This window comes from Mustelus asterias, chromosome 4 (assembly GCF_964213995.1).
Source record: "Mustelus asterias chromosome 4, sMusAst1.hap1.1, whole genome shotgun sequence".
Lineage (NCBI taxonomy): Eukaryota > Metazoa > Chordata > Chondrichthyes > Carcharhiniformes > Triakidae > Mustelus > Mustelus asterias.
In genome coordinates this window covers 29,942,536-29,961,200 of record NC_135804.1, presented here as the reverse complement: position 1 = coordinate 29,961,200, position 18,665 = coordinate 29,942,536, and the positions used below count along the sequence as shown (strand labels likewise).

The 18,665-nt window shown below is 41.7% G+C and overlaps 1 protein-coding gene and 1 long non-coding RNA gene across 2 annotated transcripts in view; one reads left to right on the top strand and one right to left on the bottom strand.

Annotated features, from left to right (window-relative positions):
• Nucleotides 1-395: 395 nt before the first annotated feature.
• The window catches only part of slc7a5 (solute carrier family 7 member 5), a 70,731-nt gene continuing 52,461 nt past the window's right edge, over nt 396-18,665 (bottom strand). Inside the window, exons 8-10 of the mRNA XM_078210747.1 lie at nt 11,690-11,839; nt 9,443-9,620; nt 396-6,621 (exon numbers count right to left, since the gene is read on the bottom strand). Coding sequence (XP_078066873.1) covers nt 6,569-6,621; nt 9,443-9,620; nt 11,690-11,839 — 381 coding nt within the window. The 3' untranslated portion in view covers nt 396-6,568. The remainder of the gene's footprint in view (nt 6,622-9,442; nt 9,621-11,689; nt 11,840-18,665) is intronic.
• The window catches only part of LOC144492584 (uncharacterized), a 30,944-nt gene continuing 14,847 nt past the window's right edge, over nt 2,569-18,665 (top strand). Inside the window, exons 1-2 of the long non-coding RNA XR_013497608.1 lie at nt 2,569-2,821; nt 7,594-7,682. This is a non-coding gene — a long non-coding RNA (uncharacterized LOC144492584). The remainder of the gene's footprint in view (nt 2,822-7,593; nt 7,683-18,665) is intronic.

Genomic DNA, 18,665 nt, shown 5'->3' with positions numbered 1-18,665 from the left:
AGAAGTAAATTTTCTGGGTTACCTGACTAACTGAATTCATTGCTGGGCCTGATTGCTTTGAGGAATCAAAAGTTTTTGAGTTTGATAATAGTTATGGTGTCATAAAGTATGCAAGGAAAAATAAAATCTTAGGATCACATCAGCAATTACATGAAAGGCACACTTGTAATTATATGGGGGGGGGGGGGGTTATCACACGAGAAAACATTCATGTTAATGATGAAGTGGTACTGAGGTCTGAAACCATAGGAATGTTTATAGGCCAGTGAAACAATACGACAGGTAATGAGTAACTATTTTAAAACAGGAAATAAGTTCGCTTTTAAAAAGCTCAAAGAACTGGAGCGTTATTCTGACAGTAGTCTTTCAATAAATCAGAGTCTGACACAAGCAAATCAGTGTGTGAATAAATATTTTATCATTCCAATAGTTGACAACAATTTTTCAACTTGTGGTAAAGTCACTAAAATCACAATGCATCACCATGAAGTACTGTTATTGATTGACAAGAATTTTTTATAGTCGAAGATTTCAAGATTTAAGTATGATCTTGTTACAAACAAAATAACAACATTTTGGAGATCATAAACAATTGTGGAATTTGTTTCACATAAAATAACCACTATATAAGACTTTTGTTAATCGACTGCAATAAATAAATTGGAAAAAGTGCAAATTAAAATAACTTCACACTTCCAGTGTTAAATAATCTCCCATCGTAGAATCCTGAAAATACATGAAGCAAGATAGTGTGGTGGTGAAGGTATAAAGACTATTTGTTGATTTCCCGCTTCCTGTTTGATTGAAGTACTTTTAGTTCCTGATCTAATGACACTGTAGTAGCTTGTGAAAGAAATCAATTAAAACTGGTAACCTAAGTATTGGGAAAATGAGCAGCTTAAAACTTCTCCTTTGTGACAGTCCAGGAAGAAACAATCTTGCACAACACGTTGGATTTCCCCATTTCTGTGTTAATACAAAATTAAATGTGTAAAATGCAAGTCATTAAGTATTGGCATAAAAACTAATGGATTCTAGAAACATACCAAATATCAATACTGTAGCGCCCCTGGTTACAGCCGGTATACAGCATTTTACATATATGTCAAGAGATTTCATAAAATATGTCAAAACATTGCAAAGCAATGTTACAACACAAGAGATTGATAGTAGTAAGCACATCTTAAAGGATAAATTGTACACATATAAAACCTGAAAAAAGTACCCAAGTACTACAAATTAGTACCATGAATTCTAGAAAAATATTTAAACTAAAGATAGTATGAAAATATCTGTGAACAACATTAATTACAATTTAATTTTGCATTGAGAAACAGAATCTAAACATTATGCGTCTCTTCTACATTTATTCAAATAACTTACAGAATATCACTTTTTCCACAATGTGAACCATATTAAATGCCTCTCTGAACCATTAGTTCTCATGTTTGGAGCAGCAAGATGTGTGAAACTAAAAACTTGGGTAAAATATAAAAGGGTCAAAGATTTGTGGGCCAGCAAGCTCAATACTTATGAGCTCCAGAAATTCCACAGCTGACATCCTGGAGTCAGAGGAATTTCTCCAAGTAGCCTCCAAATGATAGATGCAAAGAGTAGTACAGGCACCCAAGATGCCTGCCTTTAAAAATATTTGTTCTCAAATATTTTGCCACATCCCTACTCATCCCCTTCTACCCCCCGACCATTGATTTGAGGGTCTGAGTTTTGTCCTTGAAAATCCAATGTCACCCCTCAACATTTCCAGTACATCACTGGAACGATAGCCTGGATTTTTGTGTCGAAATCCTGGAGTGGAACATGTAATTCATAACTTTCTGACTCAAAGGCACAGCTAACACAGTAATTTGGGGAAATATGCCTTCCATACACCGCCACTGAATCTCCTACCATCAACTTTCCTCCTTTGAATGGCTCGATACCATGCTATATGGTATTGGGTGGCACAGTGGTTAACACTGTTGCCCCACAGCGCCAGGGACCCGGGTTCAATTCCGGCCTTGGGTCAGTCTGTGCGGAGTCTGCACGTTCTCCCCGTGTCTGCGTGGGTTTCTTCCGGGTGCTCCGGTTTTCTCCACAGTCCCAAAGATGTGTGGGTGAGGTTGATTGGCTGTGCTAAATTGCCCCTTAGTGTCAGGGAGATTAGTAAATACGTGGGGTTACAGGGATAGGACCTGGGTGGGATTGTTGTCGGTGCAGACTCGATGGGCCGAATAGCCTCCTTCTTCATTGTAGATTCTATAATTCACCCAGAGTCATCAAAAGGGGCTAGCACACTTTCCTCCTCCTCCCTTCATTATGTCCGCCTTTCCTCTGCTGTTGGTACTGACACACTGCAATAGGACTCCAGTTACTAGTACTCATACAAAAACTCAACCAAATGGAAATTTTTCCATTCACAAGGGGTTATTTTAACCTCCCACTCCTGGCAGTAACAGTGCAGACAGGGATTAAGATGGTGAGTAGGGGATTGGTTTACAGACATTCCCACTCCAGAGTGGTGGTCTAATTTTAACTGTGAGCTAATCAAATGTTAGAGGTAGGTTCTTTACTCAGAGAGTAGTAAGGGCTTGGAATGCCCTGCCTGCAGCAGTAGTGGACTCGTCAACATTAAGAGCATTCAAATGGTTATTGGATAAACATATGGATGATATTGGAATAGTGTAGATTAGAGGGGCTTTAGATTGGTTCCACTGGTCGGCGCAACATCGAGGGCCGAAGGGCCTGTACTGCATTGTAGTGTTCTATGTTCTGTAGTCTTGGACCATGAGCAAAAACTAATAGAAGCATCGTAGAGGCCCAGGTAAGCGATTTCATTTAAAAAAATAATTTTCACTAGTTTCTGTGAGTTAAGAGGAGCATCATTCAGATGTAGCCAATTAGATAGAAAAAGGGAGAGAAAATAATTCCTTAATTGACCAATCATTTCCTACTGGGGGAAAGAACAATTCTGAACATCTTTGCTTATACTGCAAACATTAAAAACTCAAACATTCAAATACATTCTGTACTGACAAGAATTTGAACCACATGTAGCGATATACAGAAATTATTAGGCAAGGCATTTTTTCAGAGTGCCTAATTTTCTCAAGAAAATTAAAAATGGCTAACTTCAATATACTTCGACTTCGAAACAGAAAGTTTTCTATTCTTTACACACAACACCCTCCTAGCTAGATTTTCAGTGACACTGGGATAGGGCACTGCCGTACTTGTCTCGGAGCAGATCACAGAATAGGAGCATTCAGATTGGTCTTAAATCAACGTCTTAAACTCAGGAAACGGCCTAGCATATATCCATAAAGTTCAGAATATTTTCTTTAAAAGCAAATAAACAATAATTTACGTGTAACATTGTATTCCAGCAGCAGGAAGAAATTTTACTCCCTCTTTTCAATCCACTCCCCTCTCTGGATCTTCATCCCCTTTCAGCTTTATTTTAAAAATGTAAACAATCTCCATGAATTAAAACATATCGCAGTTAAATTAAATCTGCGTTTGTCAATTTGAAGACCACAAATTGTTGTTTTTTTTTCCATTGTTGTATAACATGACAACACCAGTGGTGAATTATACCAATTGTGAATTGAAGGCTCCATTTCATTAATGGCAAACTAAACCATCAGTTTCAGAAAACAAGTCTTAGACCATCCTTAAATATTGTACATCTACATAGTACTTTCAATGTAGAAACTGTCAAACTTCAGTGTAAAACAGTAAAATGGAATAGAAACATTTTTCACATCACATAAAATATTGTTTTGTGCATTAACAGATTAAGATAATACTAGATTTGTTAACAGTTCAAACATACAAGCGGCAAAAACTGATTTTGCAGATGCAGAAGTAGCAAATGCTCACATTCTTAACAAAAGGAAAGAAAGAAGGTGCATTTCTAAAGCCTCATTCACAAACTCAGGACATAAAGCGCTTTAAAGCTAATGAAGTACATTTAAAAAAGTGTGGTCACTGTTGTAATGTAGGAAATGCAGCAACCAATTTGTGCACGGCAAGTTCCCACATGCAGGAATGTGATCGTGACCAGATCATCATTTATCGTCTCATCCGAAAAGCGGCACCTCCAACAAGTACAGCACTACTTCAGTACTGCACTGTGAGTGTCAGCCTAGATAGTGCGCTCAATTCTCGAGTGGGATTTGAACCTCCAAACCTTGTGACTCAGAGGCGGGGGTGCCACCAACTAAGCCACAACTGACATGAAAAAAAAGGTACATTATTATTTGCTACTATGAAAGGAATAGTCCATTCAGGCACTGGCTCTATTCTGTCAAGTAGACTTGCAGCATTCTACATAACAGCAGGTATAAGCAATAACTCCATTAAGGAACTGAACATATCTAAGGTTGCTGTTGAAGAGAATGAAAACCAAAATGAAAATGGTCACCAAAATATTCTCCAACACCAGACTATTTTGCAGCATTTTATACATCAACATCACCCAACTACGTGGAATCATCAAAAGAATGATTCTGTAACAAGAGAACAAAAAAAAACTTTCTCCCATTTCAGTTTACAGCAGTTAAATAACATTATTAATGTATTTTCAGCAAAAGGACCTCAATTTCCACCAACTTTTCGATCCTGTGGCATTCATTTAACACTATCGACGTCAATAATCAGAACTGAACCTTACACACAGCAGCTGGAATGATTTGCTACTCATAGCCAGTATACACACATTTAAACAATACTGCTTCATAAACGGTGAAATGCATATTTTCTATTGCTGAGTTCCCTTTAAGGATCTGCATACTTAAGTTACCCAAAAATCTCACTTATTGTTTTGACTTGTCTTAACAGTAAACATAATACAAAAGATGAGCAGCGGGGTGCAGTATTCAATCTGATTATTGCTCCATAAACTTTTACATGTTCTAAACTGTGGAGATTTGTGACTAAATGTGTATCCGCCAACTTACTGCTGGTTTTCTAGCTGAGATGTTTAACTTTTTTTTTACATTGGAATATTTTCACATTAATTACAAATATTAAGCAAATACAACTTAAAGACAAACGCTGATAAATTTACTGTTGTTCCTGCTACCTTCGGAAGAACATTGAGGTGTTGAGATAGTTCAAAGAACAGCTTCAACGGTTCAAGGACATTGGCTGCCATTGGGGGGAATCCCTCTTAAGAAAATATTATATCATTCAGGACTGGTTGGGTTAAGGAATCAATCAGCTAATTCCTGACAATAATAAATATATTTTAAAAGACATCTTCAGCAGGCATTGATGATATAAAAAAGCTAACTCAATAAAATAAATACAAAACAAGTTCCTTCAAAACTGATGGATGCAAGGTCTTTGTATTTACATGTTTTATTTTTTAAGGCTGAAATCACACAGGGTTGTGTGGGGTCAGCTGCCATGTATGGGACAGAACCTTCAACCACCCCTCACCAGGCCCATGGTGGCAGAGACAGGGATACGCCATCCTGAGCTCAAGTCAGCCTGGAAGGATATCCCGTGTGGTAATGGTGGATAGTGTGCTAGGTGAGCCCTTGGGCACTTGTGGTCCATGCGAATGAAATGTTCTCTCACTGACCTCAAGTGATTTTGTCAGGGTAACATGAAGCATCATTGGGTGCTATCTTGAAGCATTCTTTCAGATTGGATTTGGAGCAGTCGTTGCCCTCCAGAACCTTCCATAAATGGATCTCTGTTTTATAAATGAACCTCGACTGCAAGTGTCAGCAAGCTATTCAATCATGGGACCATTAGAGCGAAGCTCAATACTGCAATCACTTGACATTTAACCTCACCACCCACCGTCAATAGAAGCTGATAAAGAACCGTGACCAATTTTACCCTTTGACACTAGGGATGATGAGGGCATCTGTAATGCTGTGACATCAGCTGGCAGCACAGATCAGGGATTGAGCCTTCTGTATCATATAGTTCAGCTGCTTATTGAATAACTACTTGGAGTTGTCAGCCACTGATTTATATAGTTACATACTGGCATATTAGTTATAAAATAAAATAGATTGCAATACAGCGGAATATTGCAAGAACTTTCTGAATTTAAGGAACCACAGGGGCGTAAAGCTCACAAAATGCCTTTCCTTTAAATCTCGCACATCTATAGGAACAAACCATCTAATTTTATAAACAAAGATTGTCTACAGTCCTAACTAAAAGTCAATCTTTCCCATGTAATTTTTAGATTTTAGCCCTGTCCACAGGCAGGACTGTTCGCCAGACATGTTTGCAGAGATGAGGATATTTCAGAATTGTGTTATCAAATTTAAGAACAAACAAAACTGAGTAGTTTGACTTATGTGCAAACACTAAAAACACACACTACATACTCTTCATTCATACAGTTTTTGACCATTAAATCCCTTTCCAATGAAAGGATCATTTGCTGCTTTCTCAACCAATTTTAAAATGGCTGACCAATCCTCATATTGAAGATTTCAGAAATATTTCCAAAAATAAAATGTTGACTTTGGAGCATGTACCAATGCTTCTTTTGCTTGAAACTCTTGTGCGTTCTTTTTCTGAAGGAGCTTAATTTGTTTAATTAAGACTGAGGTACTACGCCTAAAACTTTCTGACTGAGGACAGTTGTAGAATCTGTAAGAAAGAAAAAGAAATCCAGTTACTTATTGATAAACTAACAATGTGCTTGTGACAACATACGTTTTCAAGGGTGCAAGTTAGCAAGGCTGGTACAGCCTCAAAACAGTACATGTAAACAATCATCCTATAAACGCCAACCCTTGTCTAGACCTTGCCATTTTTACAAGGGCCTAACACATGGCAGCCAATGCACCAGCCCATTTCAGTCAAAAAGATTTAGCAATTGAGGTTAAAGAACAAAGAAAAGTACAGCACAGGAACAGGCCCTTCAGCTCTCCAAGCCTGCACCGATCATGATGCCTGCCTAAACTAAAACCGTACGCACTTATGAAGTCCTCATCCTTCCATTCCCATTCTATTTATGTATTCGTCTAGTTGCCCCTTAAATGCCGCTATCGTACCTGCTCCCACCACATCCCTGGGCAGCGCGTTCCAGTAAAAAAACCTGCCCACATCTCCTCTAAACTTTTCCCCATGCACCTTAAACCTATGTCCCCTAGTACTTGACTTTTCTACCCTAGGAAAGAGCATCCGACTATCCACTCTGTCCATGCCACTCATAATCTTGTAAACCTCTATCAGGTCACCCCTCAACATCTGTCATTCCAGTGAGAACAGAGTTTATCCAACCTCTCCTCAAAGCAAATACTCTCCAGATCAGGCAACATCCTGGTAAACCTCTTCTGTACCCTCTCCAAAGCATCCACATCCTTCTGGTAGTGTGGCGACCAGAATTGTACACAATATTCTAAATGAGGCCTAACCAAGGTTCTGTACAGCTGCAGGATAACCTGCCAATCTTTATACTCAATGCCCTGACTGATGAAGGTAAGCATGCCGTATGCCTTCTTGACTACCTTATCCACCTGCATTGCCACTTTCAGTGATCGATGGACATGTATGCCCAGATCTCTCTGCCTATGATTTTATGATGTGTACAAGATACTGATTGCTATCTTTGGACAGAACGGTTGGATTGGCAGCGTACGCTCTCTGACCAGTGTTACTGGTGATAGTAACTGAAGCGGCCTTACAAAGAGGATTTCTATCTAACCGTAAGTAGCAAGGTTGCTCCTCCTAACCTAACAAAAATAACTGGTATGACTGTCTCCTCAGGTTCTTCAACTTGCTCCTCTCCCCACCACCCCCTCACACTACCATCATCTTGCTGTTGGCTGGATTCTCTGATATCGTGCTGGCCTGAAATCTGTGAGCTGCATGAGAATAGCCATTCAATGCAGTAGCTCACCACTCCGATGGGCCAGAAAATGGTCCTGGATACTTCACTGCCAATACTGACCGGCAGCCACCACCACTCTGATATAGTTCAGGCAACAATGAAACATCAAGGACACTGGAAATTTGAATTAAAAACAGGAAATACTGCAAGTATTCAGCAGGTTTGACAGTATCCACGCCGAGCGAAACAGTTAATTTTTCAGTTCAGTGACCTTTTGTTGGATTTGACAGACGTCATCCATCTGAAATGCTCACTGTTTCTCCCTCTACAGATACTGCCTGACCTGATGAGGACTTCCAATATTCCTATTTAATATAATTCCAAGACCAAGCAAGAATGCAGTTACTACTACCGGCCATTTAACCCAGAGACAGGCTAGTGGGTGAGTGGCCTTCCATCTTAGTGGGCTGCAAGATTGAAATTGGGCTTGGTGACTAACCATGACCCTATGAATAAGATTGAATACAATTTAATACATGCTGATAATTTCATAATGAGTTATAAAAAGTGTTTAATCATTCATATATTAATAGAATTGGTTAAAAACAAAAGAAATATATACACTTTGAGTATAGAGAGAGCACACAGCTCGCATAGTCAATACTGTGTGTGATCAGCATGCATCTTGCTTTATGTGTATATCACTCCAGTCATACCAGTAGGAAAAATACTGCATAGACTGAAACCAGCGGAACATGGCAACCCTGCGCATCGGCAACAGTTAACAAAATGTCTCGTGGGCTGCTCTCAGAACCCAGATGAGTCCGCATGTGGCCCCTGGGTAGCAGGTCACCCACCACTGATGTAGCCAATGGTGCAGTCATGTAGCAGAATGAAGCACATCCATATTATCCCATTCAAAAGAAAATCTCTTGGGTTTCCCGATGAATTATCACTTCATGGCACAGCATGAAACCTCTTCTTTGTTTAGTTATTCATTTCAGTCTTAAGCCTCAAACACACAAAAGTCACAACAACTAATGTATGAGGAGAGATTGGCTAGGTTAGGATTGTTTTCACTGGAGTTCAGTTGAATCAGGAGGGAATCTCATAAAGACTTATAAAATTCTAACAGGACTAGACAGAGTAGATGCAGGGAGGATGTTCCCAATGGTGGGAGAGTCCAGAACCAGGGGTCACAGTCTGAGGATTCAGAGTAGACTATTTAGGACGGAGGTGAGGAGACATTTCTTCACCCAAAGAGTGGTGAGCCAGTGGAATTCATTACCCACAGGAAGGAGTTGATGCCAAAACACTGAATGTATTCAAGAAGGGGCTGGATATAGCACTTGGGACGAATGAGATCAAAGGTTATGGGGAAAAAGCAGGATTAGGCTATTGAATTGGATGATCAGCCATGATCGTAACGAATGGCAGAGCAGGCTCGAAGGGCCAAATGGCCTCCTCTTGCTCCTATCTTCTATGTTTCAAAACAAAGCATGAGGTTGATGTTTAAAGGGTTAGGCTACTTAACACTTCTGAAACAAAAATTTAAGTGTGCAACTAATCTACTGTCAAGTCAGTCTCTCCCCCCCCGCCCCCCCAATCCTATATCCTTACTGCGGTCATACGTACAGATTGCGTCCAAGAGCCACTTGGGTTTGTTTTGCCAGTGAACCCCAACGTAATAGACTGGAAGTCCGGACAAGATTATGACCAATCCAATGGCGCATTCCACAGGGGTCATCCATATAGATACAACAATCAAGAAGATACAGGCGAGCACAAAACTGATTGGGAGCAGGATGTTGAACTGCAAGAGAGAAGAAAGATGTAAAACCGTTTTAAAATATATTTTAATCTTCATTATTCATGAGTTTCTATTTGACTCAGTTTGCTGTTTCATCTACATTTATTCTCTCCTCAAATCTGGGAGCAGATCAGCTCGGCATAAGCATCACTGAATTTATACCAGTTCGTGCCAGTGGGAAAAACCATCAGCAGCCCCACAAATCAGTTTTAATACAAAGGGGCTGGTGAAGAATGGCTGAAATTCACTCAAGCACCAGATTAATATTGTAAAACAAAGCTGTATCGTAGAAAGGAGGGGAGCCATTAACAAACTGTAAAATACTTGTTTGCCGATATCCTTTATGACCACAATTCTAATTTGAATATTTTCAATGAACCTTTCAAACCTTTTGCTCTAAAAGGCTGGAACTGAAATGTTTCTCTCATGAATCACAGAATCCCTACAGTGCAGAAGGAGGCCATTTGGCCCACGGAGCCTGCACTGACAACAATCCCAGCCAGGCCCTATCCCCCTAACACCTCGTATTTACCCTGCTAATCCCCCTGACACTAAGGGGTAATTTTGCATGGCCATCAACCTAACCCACACATCTTTGGAGTGTGGGAGGAAACCGGAACACCCGAAGGAAACCCACACTAGACATGGGGAGGATGTGCAAACTCCACACCGACAGTGACCCAAAGCTGGAATTGAACTCGGGTCCCTGGCGCTGTGAGGCAACAATGTGCCTCTGTGCCACCATCATTTAAAGGAGAAGGCCACATAACTTTCTAGGCTTTACAACATTCATTTTTCTCTGGTCTAGTGCCAAAGAGCACTCTTAAGTGGGCCCTTGCTTCTTGTGAATTGGAATATGATTTATACACACAACACATGGTAATGGAGCCCAACCCCAATGATCAAACACAATGCCTTGTTCCTGCAACACAACCCCTCTCGTTCTCATAGTCTTCAGACTGAGGACAAAATCAGATTAAGTGATTTACTTCATGAGCTATCGTAACATTAATCGTACAAAAACTGTTCTACTCCCGGTAAAAGAAAAAATGGTAAGAAAGGCAAAGAAAGAACAGCTAACACAATTCAAAATTAAAAAAGATGAGGTCCATTAAAGATTTGGTATTTTTATGACTTCAAACTCTGCAAGTCTTTTCGGCTGCTTGCTTAGCAGGAAGGGCAGAATTAGGTAGAAGCAACCACCCATAAGGAATAAACATCTAAAAGCTTACATCTTGTTAGAGCCAGCTTGACAGTCTTGTTCCATGAGATAAATACACATACTTCCAAGAATTGTTAAAAGGTGGATACATTGTACCAAATCATTTGCCTTAGGTATGACCACTGATGGCCTTGATTCTGAAGTGCTTCTCTGTTCTACTTGACCTCTGCCATGCATCAGGCCCGGGCTGAAGTCAACAGATGATTTGCTCCCAAGCCTCTTTCAAAGCAGCTCGGCAAATGACTGCCAGGAGCTGTGCAGAAGTGGCACAGATTATCTGACTTGAGACTTTAGTCTTCTTCTTCCTTGTGGGAAACCGTATCTTTTCTACCAAACACAACCCCCCATGGTTGGGTGGTATTTTATGTTTTAACAGTTACAAATTGTTTAAGATTATTTATTAGTGTCACAAGTAGGTGTACATTAACACCTCAATGAAGTTACTGTGAAAATCCCCCAGTCACTACACTCCGGTGCCTGTTCACGTACACTGAGGGAGAATTTAGCATGGCCAACACACCTAACCAGCAGGTCTTTTGGACTGTGGGAAGGAACCCACACAGACACGGGGAGAACGTGCAGACTCTGCACAGACAGTGACCTGAGCCGGGAATTGAACCCGGGTTCCTGGCGCTGTGAGGCAGCAGTGCTAACCACTGTGCCACCGTGCTGCCCTACGCTGAATTAGAAATTCTTGAGAAAGCCAATGTTTCAACATCCTAGCTATTTCACCAATGAATAGCATGAATTGATAATATTACAGCCACAAGTAAGATAATCCTCTGGTATAATGCACAAAGCTGCAGATGTACATATGTGAAATGGATCAAAATTGTAGCTGCTCATTTACCTTGATAGGTCGCTCCATTTCTGGTTTCTTGTAGCGCAGCCACATCATTCCAATAATGGCTAATGCAATACACAGCCAGTTAAAGAAACTGAAGAAGTTAATGACAGAGTAAATGTCGACTGAGAATGCATACATCAAAGTCATCCAGCACTGTAAAAACAGGACCAAAGAAAAAACTAATTAGCAACAGGGGAAGAACAGAACTTTAAAGATATAATCAGGTTCTTCTTTTGTGAAATAATTTGGGGCGGAGGAGGGGAGGTTGGGAAGGCAGGTGTGTGATGTCTGGTCGAATGCAGGAAATGCGGAAGTGGAAGTGAACGCCACACCAGCTGTATGACATGCCGACATGTTCCCCACCCACAAAGCCACCAGAGTGACAAGCTTGGCTTCTAGTCGGGTGGGAAGTAGTAGGAAGAGACACAGGAACCAAGTAGTTTCTTATCTTGACTGGGGCAGGTCTGTCTCTGAGTGGGATTTGGATAAGGAAGCAGGGTGATAAAACTGAAAAATAAACAGTGGCTTGGAAAGGGGAAAAGTTGGAAGTCTCACTGGCAGGTGAAAGATCAAAAGCGGGTTGGCCAGATACATTGAGCCTTTTCACTTGGCAGCTGCGCCAAGTGGCAAGTGTCATACCCTTTCCTTGATTTAGCTACTGAGTTTCCTAAGCTGTGGCAAACTTGGTTGGTCAGGATTAAATTTCAAATGGTGAATAAAATGAGGAATGCAGCCTAGTGCCAATCTACCTCCTGGGAGTAGATTGGTCACATGGCCCATCTCTTCCAAGCCATCTCCATTAGAACTGGAGGTTGACAAGTTGCAGTCAGGATTCAGACTTCTAACACTTGCGCCTGTAATGTTGGAATTAAAAGAATCATCATCATGTTTCCACTGAGTCACCAAACCTATTTTTAATAAAGCACTTTATCTGGAATGGCTCCAGTAAAACCACATGCTATTGTACAAAGGCGGAAGAATGTAGAACTCGGAGCCTGTAGGTCATGGCTGTATGGTTATGACTGGAAATATAAGCTGGGCCTAACATCAGTACTTGCAACAGGTGATGAACAAGTCCAGTAAACGCACTGAGCAATGGACTGACTAACCAGTACACTGCAGCGTGACTTTCATAGAAATCATAGAAACCCTACAGTGCAGAAGGAGGCCATTCGGCCCATCGAGTCTGCACCGACCACAATCCCACCCAGGCCCTCCCCCCACATATTTACCCGCTAAGCCCTCTAACCTACGCATCTCAGGATTCTAAGGGGCAATTGTTTTTTTTAACCTGGCCAATCAACCTAACCCGCACATCTTTGGACTGTGGGAGGAAACCGGAGCACCCGGAGGAAACCCATGCAGACACGAGGAGAATGTGCAAACTCCACACAGACAGTGACCCGAGCCGGGAATCGAACCTGGGACCCTGGAGCTGTGAAGCAGCAGTGCTAACCACTGCGCTACCGTGCCGCCCCAATTTCAACTTTGTTGAAATATTTAATGCAGCCACTTCTTGGGTCACGTGAGTTGTATTTTCCTTTATCCACTAAGTTTTAGCAAAAAAAATGGATAAAGGAGATAAAGCAAAAACCATTTCTTTACACTTATTTATGCTTTTTCACTAATACTCATAAGCAAAGAAAATCATAGTAGAAAGAATTCACTATAATAATGTGTTGTAAAAATATATATTTGAGGTCACAAAACTGATTTATTGATATTCTAATCCTTGTTTAAGTGGAAATGCATTTTACTCTAAGTTATAAACTTCCTTCACTTCTGATTGAATCAACTTGGCTCAATATTCTCTCTCTCAAAATGCCAAACTTACTTATGTATGTACTATTAAATCAGGGATTATTGGAGCTGTCCTGCAGGATTTAGTGGAGGTGATAAGGTCTCACCCACAATACCATGTGCCATTCAGCCATTTAACTGGACAGTTGTGTGTTTTCCCCAGGAGCAAGGAGGTCCCACCCAATCAGTGGCCAGCAGCTCCATTGAGCAGCAGAGCCACTAGGAAGGCAGTGGTTGCTGCCGGTATTGCACCTATCTGAGGCCCAGGATTATTATGCATAGAGGGGGGAATTTTTCCATCTCGCCCACGACAGGAATTTTTTGTAGCAGGTGGGGGGACGGACCAAGCAAAGGTCCATTGACGTTGGGCGGGATTTTCCAGTTTTGGGGTGAGTGCGGCCAGAAAATCCCGCCTCGAGAGTTTGAGCTGCTAGGCACTAAATTAAAAAGCAGAACCTCAAAAGTAATGATTTCTGGATTATTACCTGAGCCATGTGCAAATTGGCATGGGGGGCATAAAATTAGAGAGATAAACGTGTGGCTTAAAGGCTGGTGCAGGAGAAGTGGGTTCTGGTTTATGGGGCACCAGTACTGGGTAAAGTTGAGCCATTGAGACAGTTTACATCCTAACTGTGCAGTTCTAGCGAGCCACATAACTAGGGATGTAAAGAGGATTTTAAGCTATATAGTGGGAGAAAGGGATCCAATCTGGAAATATGATAAAGAGCAGAGACAAGGCAAGAGGGAATATTGTGGCGGGAAATGATAAACAGATTGTAACAGGAAAGGAGTACAAATCGAAGAGTAAATCAGCAATCAAGGCTAGACATTACAAAAATAATAAATGGACAAAACTAAAGGCTCTGTATCTAAATTCATTCAAAACAAAACAGATGAACTGACTGTACAAATAGAAATAAATAAGTATGACTATCGTCATCACAGAGACGACTGCAATGTGGCATAGACTGTGACCTGAATATTGAAGGGTACGTGACATTTAGGAAGTGCAGGTAGCTCAGAAAAGGTGGAGGGGTAGCTCTGCTAACTAATGATGATATCAGCATAATAGAGGAGGATGATCTAAGTTCAGGAATCCAGGATGTAGAAACGGTTTGGGTACAGATGAAAAATGATAAAAGACAAGAAATCACTTGTGGGAGTGATGTACAGACCCCCTAACAGTAACCATATGGTAAGGTGGGAAAGAATAGGAGCTTGTCAGAAAGGTATGGCAATTATCATGGGGGGATTTTAATCTAAATATAGACTGGAAAAATCAGGTAGCCTAGATGATGAATTCATAGAATATTTTCAGGATAGTTTCTTAGAAAGTACATTCTGGTGCCAACATGGGAACAGGGTATACTAGACCAAATACTATGCAACATGTAAGAATTGATTTATGACCTCATAGTGAAGATACCCTGAGGTGGCAGCAATCATCACAAAATTCAATTTTACATTTTCTATTTCTTGTAAGTAAATTAAAAGTTTAATAAAAAATATTTTAAATTATAATTTAAAAATTCTCTTCAAGGTACTTCAGTCTTACTTTAGTCATACTTAATGGGAGGAGTGCTGCTGCTTGTTTTGCTCACAAATTTGTTTGCGATGCTGCTGGAGAACTGGATTCTCATATCAGACATACACACACACATACACCTCTCTCACATACACATTCACTCATCTCCCTCATACAAACACTCTCACTGCTCTCTCTTGTGGACAGATTCACTTTCACCTCTGTCTCTCACACACACTAATCTCTCACACCTCTTTTTCACACACATACACACACCTCTCTCACACATATTCACTCTCAGTTTTCTTTCATACACATTGACTCACTTCTCGTTTTCACACAGATACACACACCGTTCTCTCACACACACATATATACATGCACACAATTCACCTCTTTCTCACACACACTCATCCCTCTTTCACGCATTCATGGACACACACTCACCCGTCCTTCTCACACATACATCTCTCTCACACAACTTTCTCTCACACACACATACTCACCTCTCTCTCTCACACACAACACATACCCCTCTTTCACATACACACAGGCACACATTCACCTGTTTTTCTCACATACTCACCTTTCTGTCACACAACATAACCATCTTCCTTTCTGCGATATCTTACTCCAACCAGCAGAGGGCCTCCCCCCTGATTCCCATTGACCAGTCTTGCTGGGACTCCTTGATGAGACTTGGTGAAATGCTGCCTTAATGTCAAGTGCAATCACTCTCAACCCGCCTTTGCAGTTCAGCTCTTTTACCCATGTTTGGACCAATGGTGTAATGAGTTGAGGAGCTGAGCGACGCTGGTGGAACCCAAGCTGAGTGTCAGTAAGCATGTTACTGCTGAGTAGGTGCCGCTTGGCAGAACTGTCTCCAACATCTTCCATCACTTTGCTGATGAGTGAGAGTAGATGGATGGGGTGCTAATTGGTCAAGTTGGATTTGTCAGGATTTTTGTGGAAAGGACATACCATTGGCAGGTGTTGTAGTTATAATGGAACAAGTTGGGTAAGGGCATGGCGAGTACTTCAGCACAAGTCTTCAATATTATGTTGGAATGTTATCAGTGCTCACAGCCATTGCAGTTTCCGGTGCTATCAGTGATTCTTGATATCACGTGGGATGAATTATCTTCACAGAAGACTGGCATCTGGGAACTTCAGGAGGAGGCGGAGATGGATCGTCCATTTGGCACCTCTGGCTGAAAAGGCCGGAAATGCCTTGTATTTTGCACTGATGTTCTGTGCTCCCCCAATGCTGAGGATGGGGATATTATGCAACTTCCTCCACCAGTTAGCTGATTAGTTGCCCTTCACAATTTCCTACTTAGATATTAGATGTGGAACTTAGATCTGCTCCATTGGTTATAGAATCACTTAACACTGTCAGTTGCATTCTGCTTCTGCTGTTTGGCATGCAAGCAGCGCTATGTTGCAACTTCATCAAGCTAACACTGCTCCCAGCATGCTCTCCTGCTCTCCTCCACTCTTCATTGAATCCGATGGTTTGATAGTAGTGGTAAAGTGGGGGATATGCTGGGCCATGAGATTATACATTGTGGATGTGTACAATTCTGCTGCTGTTGATGGCCCACTTTTGAGTTTGCCAGACCTATGTGAAATCTATTCCATTTGGCACAGTGGTTGTGCCACACAACACAATGGAGGTTATCCTCAATGCAAAGATGGGCTTGGTCTTCACAAGGACTGTGCGGTGGTCACTCCAGGAATACTGTCATGGACAGATGCATCTGTAACATGTAGATTGGTGAAGACAAGGTCAAGTTGTTTTTCCCTCTTTTTGGTTTCTTTATCACCGACCACAGGCACAGTTTAGCATCTATGTCCTTTAGGATTCAGCCAGCTTGCTCGATATTTGTGCTAATGAGCCATTAGAACCATAGAATCCCCACAGTACAGAAGGAGGCCATTCAGCCCATCAAGCTTGCACCAACTTTCTGAAATGGTGTCTTACCCAGGCCCACCCCCTGCGCCACCCCCGGCCCTATCCCTGTAACCATGTGGATTTGCCATGGCTAATCTACCTAACCTACATCTTTGGACACTAAGAGGCAATTTAGCATGACCTATCCACCTAACCTCCATCTTTGGACTATGGGAGGAAACTAGAGCACCCGGAGGAAACCTACGTAGACACTGGGAGAACATGCAAACTCCACACAGTCAGCCTTGGCTGGAATCAAACCCAGGTCCCTGGCGCTGTGAAGTAGCAGTGCTAACCTCTGTGCCACCTTGCAGTTCTTGATAATGGACATTGATGTCCCCCACCCAGAGAACATTCTGTGCTTTTGTCACCCTCTGTGCTTCTTTCAAGTGGTGATCAACATTGAGGAGTACTGATTCATCAGCTGCTGGGGGCGCAGGAGGTAGTAATCAGCAGAAGTTTCCTTGCCCATGTTTGACCTGATGCCATGAGACTTCATGCACTCCGGAGTCAATGCTGAGGATTCACAGGGCCACTCCTTTCTGGCTGTATACCACAGTGCCGCCGCCACCTCTGGTGGGTTTGTCCTGTCAATGGGACAGGGGTGCTGATGGTGGTGTCCAGGACACTGTCTGTACGTATGATACCATGAGTATGCCAGGCTATTGCTTGACCCGTCTGTGGCACTGCTCTCCCAATCTTGGTACAGGGCCTCTGATATTAGTTTGGGTGACTTTCCAGTGTGGACAGGGCTAGATGTTATACTGTTGTTTCCAGTGCCTTGGTCGATGCTGGATGTTCCATTCGGTTTAATTGCTTTTAGACCTCCTAGCAGTTTTGATAGAATTGGTTGGATTCCTTGGCCATTTCAGAGTCAACCACAGAGTGAGTTTGGAGTCAAACATAGGCCAGACCAGGTAAGGATGGCAGATTTCCTTTCCCGAGAACATTTTTAAACCAGAGGGGTTCTTGCAACAATTGATAATGGCCTCGTGATCACTCTTACTGAGTCTACCTTTTAATTCAGAATTTGTTAATTTGAATTTAAATTCCACCAGCTGTGGTGGTGGAATTTGAACTCGTGCCCCCAGAGTCATCCCAGCCTGGGCCTCTGGTCCAATGACACGAACACCACCATTACCTCATCTGGTGCTGTAGCAGTGATCCTACTAAACAACTTGTTACGTCTTCTGATCCTAGCGGGTGAGAGCTCCGTATTGTGGGAGGATTCAGTCTTGAAGCCAAACTTGTGTAACAAATGACACCCAATACAAGAAAATAGCTCAGGGTTGCAGGGATCTCAGTGAGGCGGGTTGGAATCTGACACCAGCATGCACCACCCTGAACAAGAGAATCTTTGCTTAGTACTCAAACAGATTGGTTCTTGTCAAAAATTGCATCAGACTGTTTCTTATGTGCCAGGGAATTTTATCTTGCATCTTGTTTCTTTCACTGACCGAAAAGAACAATATGTTCAGAGTTATAACTTTCTATCAGGGAAACCATTTGCCAAAACAGGAATTGTGTGCAATGGGAACAATTTGTGAGGTTAACCCTCATAGAACTCAAGTGGATTGGACTGTAGAATAATTCTCTAACAGTGTATTTGGAAGGCCAGAAAGTGAAGATCAGAGTCTCACCACTGAAACTTCACAGTTGGGCAGGCAGTGACTTTACAGGGGCAATGTGCACCAAAGTTA